Raw genomic sequence first — 15,559 nt, forward strand, 5'->3', positions numbered from 1 at the left:
TCCAGGAGATTAAAAACTCCATTGAAAGTTTACACAGCAGAGTGAGCCAATATGAGGACAGAATTTTAGATGTAGAAGACAAGATTGCAATTAGTGACCAGGAAAAGAAAAATTGCTTCAAAGTTGTAAGGGACCACGAGAAATCAATCCAGCAGCTGCTTGACAATGCAAAGAAGAATAACACATGACTGACTAGAGTCAAGGAAAAAACAGGAGAGAGTCCAGATGACATTAAAAAAACTGTTCACAGAAGTGATGGCAGAAAACTTCCCAAGCACGGGAAAAAAACTTGACATACAGATAAGTGAGGCATATAGGACTCCAACGACCCTCAATCAAAAAAAATCTACACATAGGCAAAAAGTACTTAAGATTACAGAAACCCAAAAGAAGAACAAAATTCTTCAAGCAGTTAGAGAAAAGAAATCATATACAAGGAAAGCCCATCAGAATCACAGCAAACTTTTCAACACAAACCCACAAGGCAAGAAGAGATTGGAATGACATATTTCAAGCTCTAAAGATAAACAGCTTCCAACCTACATTGATGTACCCTGCAAAACTATCTTTCAAAATTGATGGAGAAATAGGATACTTTCATGACAAAGAGCACTTTAGGAACTTCATGAATACCAAACCAACACTCCAAAAAATTTTAGACAGTATCCTAGGAAAAGACAATGAGGATCACAACCCCAGGAAGCACAGCAGAATGAATCCATTGGGTGAGACAAGAAATTAAATGAAAAGGGGGAGAATCCAACAAAAAGAAAATGTCATGATAATGATAATTCAATACATGTCAGGTATAACCACCAATGTTAATGGTCTCAATTCACCAATCAAAACAAATAGAATGGCAGAATGTGTCAAGAAGCAAGATCCAACAATATGATGCATAAAAGAAACACACTTAATTCAAAAAGAAACTCACAGACTGAAAGTTAAAGGGCGAAAAACAACACTCCATGCAACAGAAATCAAAAAAAAAAAAAAAAAAAGCAGGAGTAACTATTTTCTTTGGAGATCAAGTGGATTTCAAACCAACACTGATTAAGAGAGACAGTGAAGGACACTACACCCGTGTAAAGGGAACAATCCAAGAGGAAGAGATGACAATCATAAATATATATGCACCAAACACTAGTGCACCCAACTATATAAAACAAATACTATTGGATATAAAAAATCAAATAAGCACTAATACAATCATAGCTGGGGACCTCAATACCCCACTGTCACAAATAGATCAACTAGACAAAAAATAAGCAACAGAATACTAGAACTCAAACTCTTGAACAAATGAACTTAACAGATGTTTGCAGAGTGTTCCACCACACAAAATCAGAATACACAATCTTTTCAGCTGCACACGGGTCATTCTCCAAAATAGACTGCATACTCACTCATAGAACATGTTTAGGTAAGTGCAAAGGAATTGAAGTTATTCCCTGTATATTATCAGACCATAGTGTGATGAAATTGGAGATCGATAGCAAAAGAAACTCTGAAAATTTCATAAACACATGGAAATTGAACAACACACTTCTGAATAACCAATGGGTCACAGGAAATTAAAGAAGATATCAGACAGTTCCTTCAATTAAATGACAATGACAATACAACATATTGGAATCTATGGGACACAATGAAAGCAGTCTTACGAGGGAAATTCAGAGAAGTGAATACTGATATTAGGAAAACAGAGTGAGCCCAATTAAACAGCCTGATGCTGAAACTCAACCTTCTAGAAAAAGAAGACCAGGACAACCCAAAGCTCATACAAGGGAGGAAATTATAAAGATCAGGGCAGAAATCAATCCAGTGGAGACTAAGAGAACGATACAAAAAAATCAATGAAGCCAAGAGGTGGTTCTTTGAAAGAATAAACAAAACTGGCAAACCCTTAGCCAACCTTATCAGAAAAAGGAAAGAAAAGCCCCAAATCCATGCAATTAGGAATGAAAAGGATGAAATTAGAACGGACCCAGCAGAAATCCAGAGGATTATCAACACCTACTTTGAGAACCCATACATCAATAAGATGAAAAACACAGAAGAAATGGACACATTCCGAGATACGTATGAGTTACTAAAGTTAAACAAAGACCTAAAAAATTCTAAACAAACCAATATCAATCAATGAAATTGAAAATGTAATTAAAAACTTACCAACTAAGAAAAGCCCAGGTCCTGATGACTTCACTGCAGAATTCTACAAGACATTTAGAGAGGAACTACTGCCACTACTGTTTAAACTCTTCAATGAAATTGAAAGGGAACCAATGACTATGTCTGTGGATTTGAAAACTTATGTAGAACAGCCATGTAAAGGTGCTGAGGAATTTGTCAGTATTTATTATGAGACAATTGACAAAAGAAGAAGGGCACTTGTCAGGCTGTATCCGGATGAGGCCACTTCAGTATGGAATGGAGATGTCACAGGGCTGCATGCCCTAAATACTTTTTTGAGATGTTGCCTTCTAGTGAGTTCCAGGTTAATATGTTAGACTGCCAACCAGTCCATGAGCAAGCTACCCAGTCCCAGACTCCAGTTCTTGTAAACAGTGGAGCTGTGAAATTTGGAAATAAACAGCACTACTTCAACCAGAACTTCCTGCTGACTGCTTAAGCCACTCCTCACAGCTCCGTGTGGAAGGCTGCAAGTGATTGCTTCTGCTTTCAAAATTGGGCTAATAGTTAGAAGGGAAAAAGCCAATTCTTTGGTCCTTTAGGTCCAGCAACAGAAGTTTATCTGAATTAACTAATTTTGTTGTCAAAGCACTATGAATTGGTATGTGCTGAAACTAAAATTCTTCAATATTTTCTAATTCCTACCAGCACCTTTTCTAGTAACTGCCAATTTGGATTATTGCCCTTAAGAGCTTTAATGCTAGTTTTTTTACTTGCCTTATATACATTCCACTGATGACATTCTTAAAGTAATATTAAACATGTGATTGAAGTACTAACATTCTCACTGTGAACCCAGCCTGTTGCAAAAACCCTTTTGTAACACTATCTATGGGATGTCAGCACAACATACTACTCTGGGAGGAAGTAGAATTCCTTTTGGTTATTAATTTTGTAGTAAAACATGCCTATTTTCAGTTAACACTTGTAATGCAGTTTTAATATCTAAGTATAACCTTTTCAAAGCAGTTTAGTTTACGTTTGCCTAAAGAGTCTGACACATTGAAATTACAAGTAGAAATGTTCCATAGTCCTTTTTCATATTAAATTTTCTTAGGTTGATGTGTTTCCTTAACAACTGAATTAATTACAGAGGTGAAAATTTTTTTCCTTTGATACCTGATTCTTAAGTACATTTGGTGGCTTAAAAGCAGAACTTAAGAACATTTTTTTGGCAGCTCCGGGTCTATATATTTAGGGAATATATGGTAGTAGAACTAATATTTTTCATGAGAAATGAGAAAAGCTAAGGTTGAAGACAAAAATAAGGGTGGGTAACAAAATGGTAAAATGTTTGTACTTGTTTTCTACCTTCTAAAGATGTAGCCTATTTTTAGGATGTCAATTAATAAGTCAATAAGTTTTATTGCTAAATGGACATGAGCATCACTTTTGTTCAGAGAATTTTTTAAGGTCTTTGCACCTCATTCTTGTCCTCAGTATATATCTCAATTTTTTCAAAAACTTATAGGGGTAAAATCCCAGCAATAAGCCTGACCTGACTCGGTTAAACAAGAAGTTGGAAACAAAGCCATTCTTTGGTCTTTCTTACACCCTTGACTTCTAAGTCTTCCATGTGAACTTCAGGCCCAGAGACTTCTACGTATTACCCCCCTCCCAAATGAGCAATTTCCCCACACACACACCGTGTTTTCTACTGTCAACTATGTCATATATCATGTAAAATTTAAATTAATTTTATGATTTATTCTTCCATATGGCATTGGCCAAAGAGATCTGTTTTAAAACACTTTTCGGTTGTGTGGCTAACTCATTGTCTTTTTAAAGAGAAAACAGAGAACAACAGATCACCATAACACCCAAAAAAACAAAATCATTTGATGTCTATACTTCTGAAGTGAAAAAACTTAGCTCTGATTTTTGGATAAAACTTCTCAATCTGTGCAATTTTTTTTTTACTTAAATTCTTTTATTGGTACATTTTAGGTATACATCTACATTTATCATTGGGTGCTTGTACCTGTACATGATGGATCTTGGTTCTTATTTTTTTCCCCATTCCCTGTGCACCCTTCACCCCACCTACCCTTCCCTATTTACAGAGACTTTGTTTCCTTTTTTTTCTTTTCTCATAATTTTTCCTTCCCCTTCTTTCCTTTCCCCTTCCCCTCCCACCACTCCTACACCTTTGGACCTTTTCCTGTTTCAAATTATCAATTGTTCATTTTAATCATTTTCATCCTTATTTACACTTTCAGTTTCTCACACTAGAGAAGCTATTTGGTATTTACACGTGTGTCTTATTTATTTCACTTAAGAGTATGGCCTCAATAGGCATCCATTTAGCTCTAAATGCCTCTAGTTTCTCATTCTTTATGGCTGAGTAGTACTCCATTTTATTAAAAAAAACCACACTAGACTGTATTTTTGACATGCTCATATTTTTATAACTTGAAAAATAAAATTTTCCTGAGACAAGTTTCTCAATTAAAAAGTCCATTGACCAAAATAAATATATAGATTTAAATGCAATTGCTATTACAATTCCAAAAACATTCTTCACAGAATTAGGAAATAATCCAAAAATTCATATGGAACTAAAGCAATTCTGTGAATATGTGCAAAGTGGGAGGTACCACAATTCCTGATTTCAAGTTATACAATAAAGCAATACTGTAACACAACACGATACTGGCACAAAAATAGACTTGTAGACCAACGGGATGGAACATAAGACAGAGAAATAATCCTTTGTGCTTTCAGCCATTTAATTTTTGACAAAAGGGCCAAAAACTTACACTGGAGTAAAGATAACCTCTTTCATAAATAGTGCTGGGAAAACTGGTTATTCACATGTGAAAGATTGAAATTAGATCCATATTTATCACTCTGTACTCAAATCAAATCAAAATGAATCATCAAAGACTTGTATATGAAAACCAAAATTTTGAAACTGCTGGAAGATTACACAGGGGAAGCACTTGAAGCCATGTACACAGGAAAGGACATCCTGGACAGGACTCCAACACACAGAAAATAATATTAGGATATCAAAATAACAAGTAATAAAAAGTTTCTGCATGGCAAAGAAAACAATCAAAGGAATGGGAAATAATTTTTGCCAGTTACCCTCCTGATAAAGACTAATACCTAGAATATATAAAGAATTCAAAAACATTAACCTCCTCTACATTGTTGGTGGGAATGTAAACTAGTAACTCACTGTGGAAATTGGTATGGAGATTTCTCAAACACCTAAAAATAGAAATTCCCTTTGATTCAGCTATACCTCTCCTGGGTATATTCCTGAAGGAGTTAAAGATAACATACTACACTGATGTCTGCAGCAGCACAATTCACGACAGATGCAGCAAGGAAGGAGCCTGCATGAGCACCAAGAGAAAAACGGATAAATGCACATGGTATCGATACATAGTGGAACGTTGTTCAGTCACGCAGAAGAATGAAGGCATGTCATGTTCACAAAAAAGAATAGAACTAGAGACAATGAGTTCAGGTAAAATAAATCAGACACAGGAAATTAAATGTCACATGGTTTCTCTTAGGGGAAAAAGCTAACATATGAACAGGTTAAAGAGTAAAGGAGAGATGGAAGGAAACAAAAGGCAGAGATTTGAGGGTAGGGAAGGAAATAAAGAGGATGGAGAAGTGGAAGGATTGTGACAGGGGAGGGGAATAAAGGGATTGAAAATGATCAAGATATGAACATTTACCAATTCCTCAAAACAAAAACAACTGGTATGTACTGCAGAAACTAAGAAATCAGCGAAAAGGAGACAGACCAAATACTGACTGCTTCATGCACAAGATTCCAACTCAGCGTGGCTCCAGATGGAGACCTGCTGTCTGGGACTATAACTACGGTCCCAGAAAATACATGTTCGCTCAGAAACATGAAATCAACTACTTCAGTCTCACTGTAATAGTTCGAGAAGCCACATGGGCTACTGGGGACATAGTGGGTGATGCAATGATAACTCACTCATCTACCTGGCAGTTCCACTGGCACTGTACCCCTGTGTCTGTGACCTTTGAAAACAAAAAGGGAACAAGACTAGGACCCCACAGTCACAGGGAGCTCATGGCCATGATTCCTGCACTGACCCACAGAGAGCCCTGGGGGACACCATATGCGGGTGCACCTCTGGCTGGCCCTCTATGAGTTCCTGGGGAATTCCAGGTCCCTGCCACCCCAAAAAGAAGGGGAAGATAATGAGACAAAGGTTGGCCACTGCACTGCAGCTCTTAGGGCCCAGGGAGTTGCAGTCCCAGTGCAGTGCAGAGGCCAGAGATTCCTTAATTGGCCATTGGAGACCCCGAGTGCCAGTCCTGCCAGACACATAGAAACCTTGTCAGCAGATTTTATGCAAACACAGAGATTACACACACTGTCCAGCATTGGTGACAGGACAGGAGGCCATTTCCTCCAGGATTCCATGACATGGAAGCAAGGTGCTTCCAGGACAGGACAGCCAGGCTCAGTGCTCTCCTGTGACCTGTGCTGCTGGGCTCCATGAACCTCTGTTCAGGGTCCACAGTGCTGGAGTCCTCGGGGTCCACCTCATGATCCTCCAAACAGAGCAGGCTCAGAGCACACGGACCCTGGGAGAGGAGCTGGTGGCTGGGTGTCCTGGCCAAGACATGAAGGTAAGATCAGCGCCTGCCTGTCCTCTGCCAGGGCAGGAAGAGGCCCTCAGTACAGGGACACGGCAGGGCTGTGCACACAGTAAGCACTCGGCATGCGCCCTTGGCAGGGGACATGGTGGCCACTCTCGTGTCCTGGCCAGTCCCACCCTCAGCTCCAGCTCATGGAAGCAGTGCCTGTGACCCTCCTCAGGAAACAACCTCAGTTGTCCTTGATGAACACAAGCTCTGATTCTGCCTGGGAGAGGCCTCAGCTCTTCCTTCTACCGGCTCCCAGGTGAGGGTGATGTGTCTGGCTCAGGACCACTGTGTGCACAGGAGGAGCAGGAAGGAAGGTGAGGACAGGAGGCCCAGCACAGCGGGAGTCTCCCAGCTCCCCAGTAGCACAGCGCCTGCCTCAGGCCAGGGCCAGATACTCATCGCTGATGCCCCTGGACGCACCTGTCCTCACCAGGCTGGGGAGGCCCCTGCCTGAGCCTGCTCCTACACAGGTCACTTTACCTGGCCTTCAGGAAGGATGTTCTCATAGGTTCTCAACTGTGCAAAGACCGTGCATGAAGTGCGTATTTTAACCACAAATGGGCTTATAATCCAGAGGAACCACCAGAGTAATGAGCACAAAAGTGTTTCTCTAACAAAGGAAGCACAGGGCTGGACATGCCTGTGTTTCAATAAAAATGATACAAAGGAAGTGTTTATTACTAGTGTGCACTGTGTTTATATGTTGATGCATTCACGTCATGTGTGTACATGTTAACTCTACTGTATGCACATAACGCAGCCCAACTATGGGCACCGGCTAGTCCCCTTCACAGGGGAGACCTCTGCTACAGAGAGGGTGCTGGGGCCACACCGGCTCTCCGGGCAGCAAGTCCTCTCGGTGTGAGGCTGAGTCCACAGAGCTCTGCAGGGTGCACATCGGGCCCACCCTGCCAGGGCCTCTTGCTGACCCCAGGAGGAAGCACACTAGCCCCACGCCCTTCTCCACAGTTCCCCACACAGCAGCATCATGACTCCCTCTGGTGACCCACGGAAGACCAGGGCAGCCCTACCAGGACACTCACCCACGTCTGCAGCCTGGCAGAGATAGACAGGAGAAAGGGATGGGAACGGCGTATGGGGCTGGGCAGAGGCCGCCAGTGTCTGCCCTCAAGAGAAAGAGCAAGGCCTGCCCGAAACCCCACCTCAGAGGAGAGCAGAGAACAGATCCAGCAGTGTTACGGGGTGGGGCACTGCACCTCCCCAACGGTCGGGGCCAGCGGGCTGAGCCATGGCCTCCCATGCTCCACACAACATTTAGGCACTGGCAGGAAGTCCCTGGGATCCCCGAGGAGGCAGAGAAGACAGCAGGTTGAATGCCACTGTGGTCCAGGGTCAGAGCACAGGTAGAGATGGGGCTCAGGTCCTTCAGGGGGGGAGGACAGAGGTCCCCCCTCAGCCTGGTTAGGGCTGGACCCTGCTGTGTGTCCGGCATGGACATGCTGTGGTCACACCACTCAGGGCCTGGAGGGCAGGAGGTCCTCCCAACCATGTGTGTCTTAGGGAGTGAGGAGGGACCACCAGGGAACCAGGGACAGGAACCAGGAGGCAGGGCTCATGCACCAGGAGAGCTATGGAGAAGCTGGCATGGGGTCACTCTGCATGGAGACCACTCAGCTGTAGACTCCTCACTGCACCCCCAGAGCATGGCTCAGTCTCCCACCTGAAGCCGCTCAGCTCAACTCCAGAATTAAGTAAATCACAGGCGGTGTCCCATTTCAGGCCTCATCTGGAAGGAGAGCAGAGCAGCTGGTGGCCACCTGGTCACCAGGCAGCATGGCAGCAAAGGGTCTCTGTGCCTCATGGGACGTGTGAGCGTGGGACTGTGACCCCTTCTCTGCCACTGCCTCCGTCATCCTCTGTGCAGCTGCCAGGCTTGGGGCAATGGCCCAGCATGGAAATGGGAACGGCTCGGTGGTCCTCTGGAGAGAGTTTGTGCTGGAGGGATTCAGGGGAGGTGTGGAGACCCAGGCCCTGCTCTTTGCTGTGTTCCTGGCCCTGTACGTGGTGACCATCATGGGCAACCTTACCATGATCAGTGTCATCACCCTGGATGCCCGCCTGCACTCACCCATGTACTTCTTCCTCAAGAACCTGTCCTTCCTGGACCTCTGCTACTCGTCTGTTTTTGCCCCTGAAGCTTTGACAAACTTCTTGTCTTCCTCTAAAGTCATCAGCTTTGGAGGCTGTGCAACCCAGCTGTTTTTCTTCTCCTTTCTTGGTACTACTGAAGCTTTCCTCTTAGCTGTGATGGCCTATGACCGCTTCATGGCCATCTTCAATCCCCTGCATTACCCAGTGACCATGTCCCCCACAGTGTGTGCTGGCCTTGTGCTGGCCTCCTACTGCGGAGGCTGCCTCAACTCTATCATAGAGACCAGCCTCACCTTCCAGCTCCCCTTCTGCAGCTCCAACCGCATCAACCACTTCTTCTGCGATGTTCAACCCCTGCTGCAGTTGGCCTGTGCTGACACGGCTCTCAATGAGCTGGTCATGTTTGTCATCTGTGGTTGCATCACAGTGAGTCCTACAGTAATTGTCCTCATGTCCTATTGCTACATCGCAGTGACCGTCCTCAAGATGCGTTCAGGGTCCAGGGGACAAAAGGTTTTCTCAACCTGTGGCTCCCACCTCACAGCCGTGACCCTGTTTTATGGAACCCTCATTGTCATATATGCCCAGCCAGGGGGTGTGGAGTCCATGGAGCAGGGCAAGTTTCTCTCCATCTTCTACACCCTGGTCATCCCGATGCTCAACCCCCTCATCTACAGTCTGCAGAACAAGGACGTGAAGGACGACCTGCGCAGGCTGGGACAGAGGCGGGCGGCCCTGTGAACAGGGGGACTGGAAAGAGACAGTCCCGGGGTGGTAGGGGTGGAGGGAAGGGCACTGCACATCACACTGCCTGTCACAACAACAGCTTTTGTGTGTCCTGAGCCATCCTTCTTCTCTTGCATTTTTTCTTTCTTTCATCCTTCCTTCCATCCAGCTTCACTTCTTCCTGAAACTGTCATAAGCCAGGCTTTACCAAAGGTGAGTCAGCCCATTCTTTCCACCACAGAAATAATGGTGCAGCGATGCAGCAAAGCCCCCTTGGGTGACGCATTGAGCAGATGACTGATCAGAGAGCCCTGGAGTCAGCCAGGGGATGGGAACAAGGTCAGCATCTCCCAGTTCAGACAGAAGGATCTGACCTTCAGAGATACCCTGTCCTTTTCCTTGTCACTGAATCTAATATCAGTCTGTCTAGGAAATCTACACCGAACATCTTAGTTCGGGACACTTAGAAACTGTAGGTGTGACCATCCTCAGGTGGTATGAAGTCACAGAGCTGAACACAGGCTGGAACAATGTGCTTCTTTCTCAGTTCAGCATGCTGGCTGCTCCTCCCCTTCCCTGCATTCCTGCTGCTGCCTCATCCTGCCTTGCAACACAGTGTCCCTGCTGCTGCTGGAGATCCTCATCATATGCCTGGCACCCTGGTTTCTGTTTAGCCTCCAGCCAGGGACCCAGATGAAACCACCTGGTTTCCTGGCCATCACAACCTTCAATCCCAGCCTAGTTCCTCTTTGTCATAGCAAATGCTGCTTCTCTCTGATGACAGCATTTTGATGAAGTTCAGGTGGGTTTAGCACAGAGAAGAGTGGGGAAGTAACAGTGCAGCTTCTTGGTGTCCTGTTCTTCTCCTGACCCCACTCTGTCCTCCAGTGCCTGAGGTCCCAGACCTGAAGCTCAGGATGGATCTCCAAGGTCCACACCCATTCTCATGCCTAACCATACCCTATCCTCAAGACTTTTGGCTTCCTTCATATGTCCCTTTACTAGAGCTGACCACTCCGTGGCCAGTACCAGGAAGGTGTCCTTTCCACGTGGGGGAACTATGTCCCTGCAAGGGTTTGAGAATCAACTGTATCTCTGATCCCAGTTATCAGTCTCTTTGCCCACCCTACTCATGAAATCTATGGCAAGAGTATATAAGTGCTGGTGCCAGTTGTCTATCTGAACATTCCCCAGGTCTCCATTTCCTTTTATACCCATCCTGTCCCAGCATTAAGATCTCCAAAATATTGGTACTCTTTTTATAATACTTTGGGTACATCTGATATCAAATTCTTCTTTTCATGGAGGAGTCTCTAACTTTCTGATCCAAATTAACAAACATTTGCTCTTGTGGTGCCATAGCAAGTGTCTCTCTTCCTACTCCATCTCCACCTCCATCTCTCTTTATGCACATCTGTACATATGTATGGATATGCACATATAAGGATATATATTTTTTCATTACACTGGCTTCAAAAAAATGATATATCTTTGTCTCAATTATGGTAATCCAAATTTGGATCCAGAAAAAATTTATTTTTCTTACCCAAAAATAGAATTATCCTAAACCTCCATTCTACATCTTGAGTCTTCTCTTTTCTTATTTCATTTCCTTTGCAGAAATTTTTAAGTTTACCAGAAGTCTGTTTGTTAATGTTTTCTTTGTTGCCTGTGCCTTTGGTGTCATCTCCACAAAAGCCCATGTCATAAATCTTTCCCTTATTTTCCTCTAAGAGTTTTATATTGAGATTTTCTGCTTAGGACTTTAATCCATTGTCAGCCAGGTTTCCTATGTGGTATCCAAAGGACCCAAGTGCCATATTTTGCATATGCACTTCTAGTTTCTCCAACACAGCTCATGGAAGAGATTGCTCTTCCAAATTCAATGGTCTTGAAAGCCTTGTCAAAACTCACATGACCATGCATTTCAGGGGTTATTTCTAGGTGCTTTTATTTTATTCAGCTAGCCTATATGCCCCTTGCAATGTCAGTACCTTGCTATTTTGATTAGTAGAACTTGCAAGGTGCTTTCAAATCAGTAAGCATTAGACCTCCAACTTTATTGTTCTATTTGGTCATTTGGTGTCTCTTAGGAAGTCACATGATTTTAAGACAGAGCTTTCCTTTTTGAAACAAAATGGCACGGGGGTTTTAAAACAGATGGCATTGAGTCTGTGGAGTGTTTTGAGCAGTATTGCTTTTCTAAGAATATTAAGTCTTGCAATCCATGAACATGGGATGTTTTTCCTGTAGTGGATCTTCTATAACACCTCAGAGCATGTTTAATACTTGTCCATGTACAAGTCTTCCTGTTGTTCTTTAAGGGTCATCCCTAAAATTTCCACTTGCACTAAACCTTTGCTGATCTTTGCAACCCGAAGGAGCCTCCCATACTCCTGGATCATTTATCTTTCTTTCATATGATACTGACAATCTTTGCATTATTGTAACAAATTTGGACACCAAAAAAACCACAAAAAGAAGTAATAAAGACACCTAGGATTCTTCTTTTCCATTTTTTTCTACTGGTAATAACTGAGAAACTAAAGTACACTATCACAGTCGGGAAGTTAACAGCATTAAAATGTATCAGACTTCACTAATAATCAACATTTGTGTGTACATTCATTTTGGGGGAGGGTGTTTGTGTTTAGTTTTACTCAATTTTAACACTGTGTATATTTATGTGACCAGCACCACACCCAGGTAAAGAGCACTTCTATCACAATGATAGTGACTGCTGACCTGCAAAAGCCACAGTTGTCTTCTTCCTTCTCAAACTTCTTGACCTCACAAACACCCACAACCACAAATACACGTAATGGCTGTCATTTCACAATGATTTACTAATGGAATCATATCATGTGTCACATTTTGAGACTGGCAATTTTCATTCATGAAATTCCCTTGAATGCATCTAAGTTGTTACATGTCAACAATATTCAGTAGTAGGCATGAGCCACAAATACACTGAAATGAAATTGGTTTTTTAGGTGATCTTCTATTAGGAGACTTTGATGAACTCACTAATATTTTGAAGTTTTGGGGGGAAAGGGATTTTCTTTATATACAATCATGTAACTTGCATATAGGGGTAGTCTATTTCCACCTTTCCAAAATGTGTACCTTTCCTTTCTTCTCTCAACCAATTGCAAAGGCTGGAACTTTCAGTGCTATATTAAACAAATGAGAGTGTGGAGAGTAGGTTGCACCCAGTTTTAGTTAGAAGACATTCAGTCTTTCCCCACTAACTCTGATGCTGGCTGTGCGTGTTTTCCTAGAGGCTCTTTATCATCAAATCCAGGAAGTTCTCCAATATTCCAGCCTCAAAGAGCCTGTCTTAGTAATGAAAGTAGGGTTTTCATCAACTGTCCTTTCTAATTCAAGTGATATGATCATTGACTTCTCTTCTCCTTTCTGTTCATAGGGTGGGTTACATTGCTTGGTTTTGAAGGTTGGATTATCCTTGCATACCTGGAATCAACCTCATTCAGCTATGCTGTATAATTCTTTTCATATACTACTATATTTTACTTGCTAAAATTTTATTGATTATTTTATGTCCAAGATCATTTGTTACATTGATTGGTTTTAATTTTTGTCCTTTTTCAATATTTCAATCAGAGCAAATCTCTGTTTAATTTTGCTGTGAATCTTGAACTGTTCTCAGAAACAAATACAATTTTTAAAAAATTGTTGGCCTGCATGTTTCTTAGAGTACTAAGCTGAACCTATCTATGCCTGAAGATTCTTTTTAAACAGATTTGAAATTATAAATTCAGCTTTCCTTGGTTACTTATAATTATTGCTACTGATGTTTGCTATTTGTTCAGTTTTGTATTTTCATTCATGAAAAAATGCTCTATTTGTTTCAAGGTGTTGAATTTATTATCTTAAAGTTATTTATCATTTGAATTTTAAAATTAATTTACTGATTATTTCATTTCTCAGGCTCTTATATCTTTCTTTTCTTTTAATTTACTCATTTTATTATATTCTAAGTTCCTGTCACATAAAAACCCAGTTTCCATGATAAACTTCCTTGGTGCTACAAAACAGAACAAAGTATTCTTACTCCTAGACTTGACAGAAGAAACTCTAGCTTTCATCTGTACCAATGACCTTCAGATCATTTTAAAGACCTTCACAGGAGACCTTGACCAGAATGCTTCCACCCTAGAGCCTGCCAGGTGCTGAGGTCATGCTTGGGTACTGCAGCCCTGCACCAGTTAGATAGATGGTCACCATGACCAAGATGCCCCAGGTTGCCCTCTGGCCCAACCTCATTTTCTTTGGACCACTGAATTAACAATTTTTAATTGCTTGCAAAACAATGCAATATTGCGGTACCTCCGTTCATGAACTTAATTCTTTCCACAATTCTAGTTGCAACCGAATTGCAACCATGGTACAAATCATGGAACCAAATCTGGGACCAGAACTGTTGAAAGAATTAAGTTCGAGAACCAAGCTTCCACTGTATCAGGAGAATATATACATAAACTGGTGACTTACAGCCTTGCCCAATTTCATTACTATACAATGAACACATGTACCATATTATCACTCTGTGCACCTTAAATTTGGATAATTAAAATAATAATGAATAAAAGTATAAAGTCAAGAAATGTAGCATCAGGGTGCTTGACGTTGCACACAGCACTCAGCGGGGCTGAACAGCTTAGAATGCAGAGACGTCCTACAAATTAAACAAGAATTTGCAGATCCACAAGCAAACTGGGGGACAGAAGGTAAAAAGAGACAGAGACAAAATACTGATGGCTGTGTGCAGAAGACCCAGCCCAGACTGGCTCCAGGGAGACTGGGGTGTCCAGGACTAAGACCCTGGCCCCACTGGGCCACTTGGACCACACATACTTAAATTATATACAGAGATAATTCAGTGTCTTGGTCACTACAGTCCAACTGCTCCACATGGGCTGGCGGGGTCCAGTAGGAGATGCAAAGACAGAACTCGCCCCTTCTCAAGGCAGCGCGGCTGGGCACTGCAGCCAGGGAGCAGGCATGAGTATGAAGCAAGGTAACAACACTGGGGACAAGGGACAAGCCCCGTGTTGCTGACGTCTGTGCTCCCTGGGTTGACCCACAGAGCACACTGAGGAGAGGCACAGAGATGAAGGACTGTTGGCCATCCCGCCAGGAGGAAGCGGAGGAATTCAGGCTTCCTGCTTCCCCTTAGGAGGGAAGGTGATGAAACAAAGATTGGCTGCAGCACTGCAGCTCCTAGGACCAAGGGAGTTGCAGTCCCGGCCCAGGGCAGAGGCCCAGAGCCTCCCTAATTGGCCACTGGAGGCCCCAAGTCCCAGTCCTGCCAGGTGCAAAGAATCTGCCCCACAGTGTGACCTAGAGTACAAGAGTGTCCACGTGCTGCCCAGCTGACAGCACAGGAGGGGAGGACAGGGGACAGAGCCCTTTCCTGCCTTACTGCACAGACACCCAGGAACTCGCTGCTGCCAGAACAGGACACCCGGATGCTCACTGGGCCCCCAGGGGCTGAGCTCTGCCCAGCCCAGCCTCACACCTGCGCTGAGGGTCCAGAGCTGAACTCCTGAGGAGCCCAAGTCCTCAGTGACCTCCTCACCATCTCACCATCGTCAGCACAGAGCAGACTCAGGAGCATGGGCACCCTGGAGAGTAACTAATGGCTCTGTGTCCTGGAGGAGGAAAACAGGGGCCTGTGCATAGGGAGGTAGCAGGGACTTGGACACAGTAAGCACTCAGGACTTACTTTCACGGTGATGTGGGCCTTTGCGCCTTCCAGCCAGCCTTGGCCTGGACTCCAGACCAGAGTGGTAAGTGCCTCTGAACCAGAACCCTAGTTTGGAGACAAACTCCAGTGCACTTTGTTAAACAGGGGCTC

At 43.4% G+C, this 15,559-nt stretch overlaps 1 protein-coding gene and 1 pseudogene across 2 annotated transcripts; both read left to right on the forward strand.

The window, feature by feature from the left end:
* The first annotated feature begins 2,285 nt into the window (after positions 1 to 2,285).
* On the forward strand, positions 2,286 to 2,704 carry LOC101699695 (NTF2-related export protein 2 pseudogene; annotated as a pseudogene).
* Positions 2,705 to 3,814: 1,110 nt separating this feature from the next.
* LOC101704443 (olfactory receptor 9S13-like) lies at positions 3,815 to 9,827 on the forward strand. 2 transcript variants are annotated; one of them, XM_087209319.1, is made up of 2 exons: positions 3,815 to 3,840; positions 8,787 to 9,827. In XM_087209319.1, the coding sequence occupies exons 1-2, from the start codon at positions 3,815 to 3,817 to the stop codon at positions 9,691 to 9,693; spliced, it is 933 nt and encodes a 310-aa protein (XP_087065445.1). In that variant the 3' UTR covers positions 9,694 to 9,827. The 2 variants fall into 2 exon arrangements, with proteins under 2 accessions (XP_087065445.1, XP_004868587.2); XM_004868530.2 differs by lacking the exon at positions 3,815 to 3,840 and having other exon boundaries at positions 8,611 to 9,827.
* Positions 9,828 to 15,559: the final 5,732 nt, after the last annotated feature.

The sequence above is a fragment of the Heterocephalus glaber genome, unplaced genomic scaffold (assembly GCF_053883595.1).
Source record: "Heterocephalus glaber isolate CG9 unplaced genomic scaffold, H.glaber_assembly_v1.0 deba00001004, whole genome shotgun sequence".
NCBI classification, from domain to species: domain Eukaryota; kingdom Metazoa; phylum Chordata; class Mammalia; order Rodentia; family Bathyergidae; genus Heterocephalus; species Heterocephalus glaber.

Bases quoted from the DNA above. Each gene is read 5' to 3' on its own strand.
- LOC101704443 (XM_004868530.2), top strand. From the start codon at position 8,743: ATGGCCCAGCATGGAAATGGGAACGGCTCGGTGGTCCTCTGGAGAGAG.